We start from the raw sequence: 11449 nt of genomic DNA, 5'->3' as shown, positions 1-11449 counted from the left end.
AGCTGCGATGTTTTTATTCCAGGCCGAGCGACCGTTTGGGCTCTCTCCCCCCCCGCCTCCGTCCCGCCCCATGAAGACCTCGTTGGAGCTGGCCGTCAGCGGCATCCAGGCCCTCCAGCTCCGTCGGAAGGGCCGGGGCAGCTACAGGGTGAAGTCCAGAGCGTCCTACGTGGACGAGACCCTGTTCGGCCGCCCCGCCGGGAGCCGGCCGCCGCCGCCCGAGTTTGACCCACCGTGGGCGGAGGAGGCCCGGACCGGGCAGGGTGGAGGGCGGGCGCCGGTGGTGGACGGGAGCGGCTGGAAGTTGGAAGCCACCCCGTCCCGTGGCAGTAGCCCTTCCTGCACCCCCAGGAAAAAGAACAAATACAGGTAAGCTGCGTGGCTTAGACGGGAATCAATCAATCAATCGTATTCATTCATTCATTCATTGAGCGCTTCCTGTGTGCAGAGCACTGTACTAAGCGCTTGGGAAGTCCAAGTTGGCCACATCTAGAGACGGCCCCTACCCAGCAACGGGCTCACAGTCTAGAAGGGGGAGACAGACAACAAAACAGAACATATTAACAAAATAAAACAGAGTAGTAAATATGTACAATATGTAATTAGGTCGGACACAGTCCATGTCCTCCGCAGGAACATAGGAGAAGCAGCGCTTACTGTGTGCAGAGCACTGTACTAAGCGCTTGGGAAGTCCAAGTTGGCAACATAGAGAGACGGTCCCTACCCAACAACGGGCTCACAGTCTAGAAGGGGGAGACAGACAACAGAACAGAACATATTAACAAAATAAAATAGAGTAGTAAATATGTACAATATGTAATTAGGTCGGACACAGTCCATGTCGTCTGCAGGAACATAGGAGAAGCAGCGCTTACTGTGTGCAGAGCACTGTACTAAGCGCTTGGGAAGTCCAAGTTGGCAACATCTAGAGACGGCCCCTACCCAACAACGGGCTCACAGTCTAGAAGGGGGAGACAGGCGACAAAACAGAACATATTAACAAAATAAAATAGAGTAGTAAATATGTACAATATGTAATTAGGTCGGACACTGTCCATGTCCTCCACAGGAAGATAGGAGAAGCAGCGCTTACTGTGTGCAGAGCACTGTACTAAGCGCTTGGGAAGTCCAAGTTGGCAACATAGAGAGACGGTCCGTACCCAACAACGGGCTCACAGTCTAGAAGGGGGAGACAGACAACAGAACAGGACATATTAACAAAATAAAATAGAGTAGTAAATATGTACAATATGTAATTAGGTCGGACACAGTCCATGTCCTCCGCAGGAACATAGGAGAAGCAGCGCTTACTGTGTGCAGAGCACTGTACTAAGCGCTTGGGAAGTCCAAGTTGGCAACATCTAGAGACGGTCCCTACCCAACAACGGGCTCACAGTCTAGAAGGGGGAGACAGACGACAAAACAGAACATATTAACAAAATAAAACAGAGTAGTAAATATGTACAATATGTAATTAGGTCGGACACAGTCCATGTCCTCTGCAGGAACATAGGAGAAGCAGCGCTTACTGTGTGCAGGGCACTGTACTAAGCGCTTGGGAAGTCCAAGTTGGCAACATCTAGAGACGGTCCCTACCCAACAACGGGCTCACAGTCTTGAAGGGGGAGACAGGCAACAAAACAGAACATATTAACAAAATAAAATAGAGTAGTAAATATGTACAATATGTAATTAGGTCGGACACAGTCCATGTCCTCCACAGGAACATAGGAGAAGCAGCGCTTACTGTGTGCAGAGCACAGTACTAAGTGCTTGGGAAGTCCAAGTTGGCAACATCTAGAGACGGTCCCTACCCAACAACGGGCTCACAGTCTTGAAGGGGGAGACAGACAACAAAACAGAACATATTAACAAAATAAAATAGAGTAGTAAATATGTACAATATGTAATTAGGTCAGACACAGTCCATGTCCTCCACAGGAACATAGGAGAAGCAGCGCTTACTGTGTGCAGAGCTCTGTACTAAGCGCTTGGGAAGTACAAGTAGGCAACATCTAGAGACGGTCTCTACCCAACAACGGGCTCACAGTCTAGAAGGGGGAGACAGAGAACAAAACAAATCATATTAACAAAATAAAACAGAGTAGTAAATATGTACAATATGTAATTAGGTCGGACACAGTCCATGTCCTCCGCAGGAACATAGGAGAAGCAGCGCTTACTGTGTGCAGAGCTCTGTACTAAGCGCTTAGCATTGTGCTAACCCAGTAGCTGCTCAATAAATGCTTTCATCATCATCATCATCATCATCATCAATCGTATTTATTGAGCGCTTACTATGTGCAGAGCACTGTACTAAGCGCTTGGGAAGTACAAATTGGCAACACATAGAGACAGTCCCTACCCAACAGTGGGCTCACAGTCTAAAAGGGGGAGACAGAGAACAAAACCAAACATACCAACAAAATAAAATAAATAGGATAGATATGTACAAGTAAATAAATAGAGTAATAAATATGTACAACCATATATACATATATACAGGTGCTGTGGGGAAGGGAAGGAGGTAAGATGGGGGGATGGAGAGGGGGACGTTCGACTGTTTAATGAGGAAGGGGCTTCATAAAGCACATCCTTCTCCGCTGCTCAGGGAGGAGACATCGGGCTGCTCAAGTCCCACTCCACGTGCGTGTCCAGGCAGCCGAAGATCCCGGGCCGGGTCACCTCTCCCTTGCATTATTATTCAATCATATATATTGAGCACTTACTGTATGCAGAACACTGTCAATCAATCAATCAATCGTATTTATTGAGCGCTTACTGTGTGCAGAGCACTGTACTCAGTGCTTGGGAAGTCCAAGTCCAACAGTGGGCTCACAGTCTAAAAGAAGCAGCGTGGCTCAGTGGGAAAGAGCCCGGGCTTTGGAGTCAGAGGTCATGGGTTCAAATCCCGGCTCCGCCAGTTAGCTGTGTGACTTTGGGCAAGTCACTTAACTTCTCTGGGCCTCAGTTCCCTCATCTGTAAAATGGGGATGAAGACTGTGAGCCCCCCCCCCGTGGGACAACCTGATCATCTTGTAACCTCTCCAGCGCTTAGAACAGTGCTCTGCACATAGTAAGCGCTTAATAAATGCCATTATTATTATTATTATTATTATTATTATTATTATGTCTGCTGTGTGACCCTGGGTAAGTCACTTAACTACTGTCCCTCAGTTCCCTCATCTGTGGGGATTGAGTGCGAGTCCCATGTGGGACAGAGACTCTGTCCAGCTTGACCTTGGGTAAGTCACCTCACTTCTCTGAGCTTCAGTTCCCTCATCTGTAATCAATCAGTCAATCAATCAATCGTATTTATTGAGCGCTTACGGTGTGCAGAGCACTGTACTAAGCGCTTGGGAAGTCCAAGTTGGCAACATATAGAGACAGTCCCTACCCAACAGTGGGCTCACAGTCTAAAAGAAGCAGCGTGGCTTTGTGGATACAGCACGGGCTGGGACTTAGAAGGTCCTGGGTTCTAATCCCGGCTGGGCCACATGTCTGCTGCGTGACCCTGGCTGAGTCACTTAACTACTGTCCCTCAGTTACCTCATCCGTGGGGACTGAGTGCGAGCCCCGTGTGGGACAGAGACTCTGTCCAGCTTGACCTTGGGTAAGTCACCTCATTCATTCATTCATTCATTCAATTGTATTTATTGAGCGCTTACTGTGTGCAGAACATTGGACTAAGCGCTTGGGAAGAACAAGTCGGCAACACATAGAGACGGTCCCTACCCAACAACAGGCTCACAGTCTAGAAGGGGGAGACAGACCACAAAACAAAACATGTGGACAGGTGTCAAGTCATCAGAATAAATAGAAATAAAGCTAGATGCACATCATTAACAAAATAAATAGAATAGTAAATGTGTACGAGTAAAATAGAGTGATAAATCTGTACAAACATATAATAATAACAATAATAATAATATTCACCTCACTTCTCTGAGCCTCAGTTCGCTCATCTGTAATCAATCAATCAGTCGTATTTATTGAGCGCTTACGGTGTGCAGAGCACTGGACTAAGCGCTTGGGAAGTACAAGTTGGCAACACATAGAGACAGTCCCTACGCAACAGTGGGCTCCCAGTCTAGAAGGGGGAGACAGACAAAACAAAACATGTAGATGGGTGTCAAAATCGTCAGAACAAATAGAATTAAAGCTAGATGCACATCATTAACAAAATAAATAGAATAGTAAATGTGTACAAGTAAAATAGAGTGATAAATCTGTACAAACATATATAATAATAATAATAATCACCTCACTTCTCTGAGCCTCAGTTCCCTCATCTGTAATCTGTAAATACGTAATCTGTAAATACGTAAATCTGTAAATCGTATCTGTAAATACGATTGATGATGATGATGATAATCAATCATATTTATTGAGCGCTTACGGTGTGCAGAGCACTGTACTAAGCGCTTGGGAAGTACAAGTTGGCAACACATAGAGACAGTCCCTACCCAACGGTGGGCTTACAGTCTAAAAGGGGGAGACAGAGAACAAAACCAAACATACTAACAAAATAAAATAAATAGAATAGATATGTACAAGTAAAATAAATAAATAAATAGAGTAATAAATATGTACAAACATATAGACATATATACAGGTGCTGTGGGGAAGGGAAGGAGGTAAGATGGGGGGGATGGAGAGGGGACAAGGGGGAGAGGAAGGAAGGGGCTCAGTCTGGGAAGGCCTCCTGGAGGAGGTGAGCTCTCAGTAGGGCCTTGAAGGGAGGACCTCAGTTACCTCATCTGTAAAATGGGGATTGAGTGCGAGCCCCATGTGGGACAGAGACTCTGTCCAACTGGACCCTGGGAAAGTCACTTCACTTCTCTGAGCCTCAGTTCCCTCATCTGTAATATGGGGATTAAGACTGTGAGCCCCACGTGGGAACAGTGCTGCACACATAGTAAGCGCTTAACAAATGCCATCATTATTATTATTATTATTTTTAAATAATGAATAATTATGGTGCTCGTTAAGCGCTTACTATGTGCCAGGCACGGTACTAAGTGCTGCAGTGGATAAAAGCAAATCGGACTGGTCACAGTCCCTGTCCCATGTGGCGCTCATAGTCTCACTCCCCATTTTGCAGGCGAGGCAACTGAGGCACAGAGAAGTTCATTCAATCATACTGATTGAGCGCTTACTGTGTGCAGAGCACTGTACTAAGCGCTTGGAAAGTACAGCTCGGCAACAGATAGAGACATGAAGTAGCTCATCTCCTCCAGGAGGCCTTCCCAGACTGAGTCCCCCCTTTTCCTCTCCTCCTCCTCCCCTCCCCATCACCCCCACCTCCCTCTGCCATACCCCCTTCCCCTCCCCACAGCACTTGTATATATTTGTACATATGTATGACTCTATTTTATTAATGATGTATATATAGCTATAATTCTATTTATTTTGACGGTATTGACACCTGTCTACTTGTTTTGTTTTGCTGTCTGTCTCCCCCTTCTTGACTGTGAACCCATTGTTGGGTAGGGACTGTCTCCATTCATTCATTCATTCAATCGTATTTATTGAGCACTTACTGTGTGCAGAGCACTGTACTAAGCGCTTGGGAAGTACAAGTTGGCAACATATAGAGAGGGTCCCTACCCAACAATGGGCTCACAGTCTAGAAGGGGAGACAGACAACAAAACAAAACATGTGAACAGGTGTCAAGTCGTCAGAACAAATAGAATTAAAACTAAATGCACATCATTAACAAAATAAGTAGAACGGTAAATTTGCCGATTTGGCCTTCCCAAGCTCTGCACACTGTAAGCGCTTAATAAATGCGATTGAATGAATGAATTTGCCCAAGATCGCACAGCAGACAAGTGGCGGAGCCAGGATAATAATAATAATAATGATAATAATAATAATAATAATAATAATAATAATAATAATAATAGCATTTGTTAAGCACTTACTGTGTGCAAAGTCCCCCTCCTTCCTCTACCCCTCGTCCCCCTGTCCATCCCCCCGTCTTACCTCCTTCCCTTCCCCACAGCACCTGTATATATATATATATATATATATTTGTGCATATTTATTACTCTATTTATTTATTTTACTTGTACATATCTATTCTATTTATTTTATTTTGTTAATATGTTTGGTTTTGTTCTCTGTCTCCCCCTTCTAGACTGTGAGCCCACTGTTGGGTAGGGACCGTCTCTATACGTTGCCAACTTGTACTTACCAAGCGCTTAGTCCAGTGCTCTGCACACAGTAAGCGCTCAATAAATACGATTGATTGATTGATTGCAAAGCACTGTTCTAAGCACTGGGGAGGATACAAGGTCATCAGGTTGTCCCACATGGGGCTCACAGTCTTAATCAGTTCCCTCATCTGTGAAATGGGGATGAAGACTGTGAGCCCCCCTGTGGGACAACCTGGTCACCTTGTAACCTCCCCATTGCTTAAAACAGTGCTTTTCACATAGTAAGTGCTTAATAAATGCCATCATCATTATTATTATGATTATGAATCCCCATTTTATAGCTGAGGTAACAGGCATATATTAAGCACTTAACAAATACCACAATTACTATTGTTATTATGCACAGATTCATTCATTCAATCATATTTATTGAGTGCTTTCTGTGTGCAGAGCACTGTACTAGGCGCTTGGGAAGTACAAGATGTAATAATAATAATAATAATGGCATTTGTTAGTGCTTACTATGTGCAAAGCACTGTTCTAAGCGCTGAGGGGGATACAAGGTGATCAGGTTTTCCCACGTGGGGCTCACAGTCATCATCATCATCATCATCAATCGTATTTATTGAGCGCTTACTGTGTGCAGAGCACTGCACTAAGCGCTTGGGAAGTACAAGTTGGCAACATATAGAGACAGTCCCTACCCAACAGTGGGCTCACAGTCTAAAAGGGGGAGACAGAGAACAAAACCAAACATACTAACAAAATAAAATAAATAGAATAGATGTGTACAAGTAAAATAAATAAATAAAGTAACAAATATGTACAAACATATATACATATAAACAGGTGCTGTGGGGAAGGGAAGGAGATGGGGGGGTGGAGAGGGGCACGAGGGGGAGAGGAAGGAAGGGGCCCAGTCTCAGTCTTAATCCCCATTTGACAGATGAGGTAACTGAGGCACAGAGAAGTTGTGACTTTTCCAAATCAATCAATCAATCGTATTTACTGAGCGCTTACTGTGTGCAGAGCACTGTACTTCCCAAGCGCTTTGTACTTCCCAAGCGCTTAGTACAGTGCTCTGCACATAGTAAGCGCTCAATAAATACGATTGATGATGATGATGATGTACCATAGTCACACAGCTGATATGTGGTGGAGCTGGGATCAGACCCCATGACTTTCCGCCTGCCAGGCCGGTGCTCTAACCAACAGGCCGCTTACCCCAGCTCTTAGAACTGGAATAGTAATTGCTGAATAGTGTAGTAATAGTAATACTATTTCAGAATAGTCATTGCTGAAAAAGTACCATAATTAATTGGGGATGGGAGAGGGCGGGGTTCTATTTATTTTATTTTGTTAGTATGTTTGGTTTTGTTCTCTGTCTCCCCCGTTTAGACTGTGAGCCCACTGTTGGGTAGGGACCGTCTCTATCTGTTGCCAACTTATACTTCCCAAGCGCTTAGTACAGTGCTCTGCACACAGTAAGCGCTCAATAAATACGATTGATTGATTGATTGATTGACAGCCGCGGTTTCTGCCAGGAGGGGGCGCTCCAGCAAGAGCCTGGGGCTTTGGCGCATGCGCACTCCGCAGCGGCGCCTGCTGTGAAGGTTCAGTGCTACTTATTGAGCGCTTACTGTGTGCAGAGCCCTGTACTAAGCGCTTGGGAGAGTGCCCTAGAACAGTAAACAGACCCATTCCCTTTCATTCATTCATTCAATCGTATTTATTGAGCGCTTACTGTGTGCAGAGCCCTGTACTAAGCGCTTGGGAGAGTACACTAGAACAGTAAACAGGCCCGTTCCCTTTCATTCATTCATTCAATAGTATTTATTGAGCGCTTTCTGTGTGCAGAACCCTGTACTAAGCGCTTGGGAGAGTACTCTAGAACAATAAACAGACCCATTCCTATTCATTTATTCAATAGGATTTATTGAGCGCTTACTGTGTGCAGAGCCCTGTACTAAGCGCTTGGGAGAGTACACTAGAACAATATACAGACGCATTCCCATTCATTCAATCGTATTTATTGAGTGCTTACTGTGTGCAGAGTCCTGTACTAAGCGCTTGGGAGAGTACACTGGAACAATAAACAGACGCATTCCCATTCATTCAATCGTATTTATTGAGTGCTTACTGTGTGCAGAGCCCTGTACTAAGCGCTTGGGAGAGTACACTAGAACAATAAACAGACCCATTCCCATTCATTCATTCAATCGTATTTATTGAGCGCTTACTGTGTGCAGAGCCCTGTACTAAGCACTTGGGAGAGTACACTAGAACAATTGACGCATTCCCATTCATTCAATCGTATTTATTGAGTGCTTACTGTGTGCAGAGCCCTGTACTAAGCTCTTGGGAGAGTACACGAGAACAATAAACAGACGCATTCCCATTCATTCATTCATTCAATCAATCGTATTTATTGAGTGCTTACTGTGTGCAGAGCCCTGTACTAAGCTCTTGGGAGAGTACACTAGAACAATAAACAGACCCATTCCCGTTCGTTCAATCATTCAGTCATATTTATTGAGTGCTTACTGTGTGCAGAGCCCTGTACTAAGCGCTTGGGAGAGTACACTAGAACAATAAACAGACCCATTCCCGTTCGTTCAATCATTCAGTCGTATTTATTGAGTGCTTACTGTGTGCAGAGCCCTGTACTAAGCGCTTGGGAGAGTACACTAGAACAATAAACAGACCCATTCCCATTCATTCATTCATTCAATCATATTTATTGAGCCAGGATTTTAACCCATGACCTCGGACTCCAAAGCCTGCGCTCTTTCCACTGAGCCACACTGCTTCTCAAGGGAAGAAGGAATTCTCCCTTGGTGAATCAAGGGAGCAAGTCAGAGCGACACAGAAGGGAGTTGGAGGAGAGTGGGCAGGGAATGTCACTGCTTATTGTTGTACTGTACTTGCCCAAGCGCTTTGTACAGTGCTCCGCACACAGTCAGCGCTCAATAAATACGATTGAATGAATGAATGAATGAATGAATGAATGAATGGAGGAGCTGTGCCTTCAATAAGGCTTTGAATGGCAGCCTGATCTTTCTTCTCCCTGCCCTCTCCCCCGCAACCAGGCTCATCGCTCACACTCCGTCCTACTGCGACGAGACCCTCTTTGGACGCCGTCCGGAGGGCCCCGGCTGGGAGGCGCCGTGGATGACCAAAGGGGAGGCCGCAAAGCTTCGCCCCCTCCTCTGGACCCCTCCCTCTGCCCCGCAGGGCAGCCCCGCACCCCACCCCAAGGAGACCCCCGTGCGGGCCGTCCACCCCGTGGAGACCCCCGGGGCTGGCCGGGCTGGGAAGGCCAAGAGCGGGGAGCGTCCAGGCGGTGGGCCCGCCTGCCCTAGCCCCTCGAGGCGGGGTCTAGCCCACTCCCCGACCCGTCTGAACACCCCCGCCCACCCCCCAAGCCCACGTGGGCAGCAAGATCCCCATGCCCGGCCTGCCGCCGTGACCTTCCGGAGCCCGCTGGTGACCCCCAGGTTACGCTCGGTCTGCAACTCGGAATTCACTACCTCCCGGCACCCCCCCAATCCCAAGCCCCCCTGGAAGTGAGCCATCCCAACCCCTCCTTGGGCCCTGGAGATGGCACGGAGCAGGTGGGGAGTGGGGGGGCTGAGCGTCTCCCACGCTCCGGAGGAGCTACCTATGCGGCCCCGAGTTCCAGCCGGTGTCCGATTGCTCCACTTGGGATTCCCCGAGCATCCTAGAATTGGAAGCGGGAAAGGGGTATGGAAGGGAGTGGGGTGCTAGCTGAGAAGCAGCGTGGCCCAGTGGAAAGAGCCCGGGCTTTGAAGTCGGTGGTCATGGGTTCAAATCCCGGCTCCGCCGATTGTCAGCTGTGTGACTTTGGGCAGGTCACTTAACTTCTCTGCGCCTCAGTTACCTCATCTGGAAAATGGGGATCGACTGTGAGCCCTCCGAGGGACAACTTGATCACGTTGTAGCTTCCCCGGCGCTTAGAACAGTGCTTTGCACATAGTAAGCGCTTAACAAACACCATTATTATTATTATTTATACTTCTGGGGCTGCACAGTGGATACCCACCTGCCCTCTCATTCCCCACCTCAATCATGCAATCATATTTATTGAACACCTACTGTATTAAGTGCTTGATGTCAATGCCTGCAAGTGACATGAGCCTTGCTGACTTTTAGCAGGCCAGTCCTCCCCGCAGTATCTATCAACCAAACGTATTTATTGAGCACTTACTGTGTGCAGAACGTTGTACTAAGCACTTGGGAGAGAGTACAGTCCAACAGAGTTGGTGGACATGTTCCTTGCCCACGACAAGTTTACAGTCTGGAGTGGCAGACAGACATTGATTGATATAAATCAGAGAAGCAGCGTGGCTCAGTGGAAAGAGCCCGGGCTTTGGAGTCAGAGGACATGGGTTCGAATCCCAGCTCCACCACATGTCTGCTGTGTGACCTTGGGCAAGTCACTTCACTTCTCTGAGCCTCAGTTCCCTCATCTGTAAAACGGGGATTAAGACTGTGAGCCCCACGTGGGACAACCTGATCACCTTGTATCCCCCCAGCACTTAGAACAGTGCTTTGCACATAGTGAGCGCTTAACAAATGCCATTAATAGTATAAATCAATTATGGATGTGTGCCTAAGTGCTGTGGGGCTCAGGGAGGGCTCACAGTCTTTTAGACTGTGAGCCCACTGTTGGGTAGGGACTGTCTCTATATGTTGCCAACTTGTACCTCCCAAGCGCTTAGTACAGTGCTCTGCACACAGTAAGCGCTCAATAAATACGATTGATTGATTGAGGCGTGAATAAAGGGAGCAAATCCAGGGAGTAAGGGCAACACAGAAGGGAGGGAAGAAGAAGCCGGGGGGTGAGCAGGGGGCCACCCATCTTTCATGGGCCTCTGTAGGGGTTGGAGTTGATGTGGTTTCCTCCCGTTTCCTGGGGGAGACCCTGAAGCGTGAAGGATTGTGGCTAGGCCCGGGGTGAAATCAGCCCTAGGGCCCTTGAAGGGTCCACTTTTAGACTGTGAGCCCACTGTTGGGTAGGGACTGTCTCTATATGTTGCCAACTTGTACCTCCCAAGCGCTTAGTACAGTGCTCTGCACACAGTAAGCGCTCAATCAATACGATTGATGATGATGACTTTGTGTTCGCGGAGGGCGGCTTCGGCAGAACAGCAGACTGCCTACACCTGCTCCGTAGTGGGGCACGACGCGTGGAATCAGGGCAGGATGGATGGGGGGAGAGTCTCTTAAGGGCCCCCCATTAGGGGGGTGACATCCTCCTCCCCCA

At 47.3% G+C, this 11449-nt stretch overlaps 1 protein-coding gene across 1 annotated transcript; it reads left to right on the top strand.

Moving 5' to 3' along the window:
- Window positions 1-9975, top strand: RITA1 (RBPJ interacting and tubulin associated 1). The gene is made up of 2 exons (XM_038763504.1): window positions 1-369; window positions 9252-9975. Exons 1-2 carry the CDS (start codon window positions 8-10, stop codon window positions 9730-9732), a joined length of 843 nt encoding a protein of 280 aa, XP_038619432.1. The 5' UTR covers window positions 1-7; the 3' UTR covers window positions 9733-9975.
- Window positions 9976-11449: the final 1474 nt, after the last annotated feature.

Source organism: Tachyglossus aculeatus, chromosome 21 (assembly GCF_015852505.1).
Source record: "Tachyglossus aculeatus isolate mTacAcu1 chromosome 21, mTacAcu1.pri, whole genome shotgun sequence".
Lineage (NCBI taxonomy): Eukaryota > Metazoa > Chordata > Mammalia > Monotremata > Tachyglossidae > Tachyglossus > Tachyglossus aculeatus.
Note: the sequence above shows the minus strand (reverse complement) of the source record. Positions and strands in the feature narration are given on the sequence as shown.

Coding starts and splice junctions, on each gene's coding strand:
- RITA1 (XM_038763504.1), top strand. CDS start 8: ATGTTTTTATTCCAGGCCGAGCGACCGTTTGGGCTCTCTCCCCCCCCG. Junction 370..9,251: donor AGGAAAAAGAACAAATACAG/GTAAGCTGCGTG, acceptor CCCCGCAACCAG/GCTCATCGCTCACACTCCGT.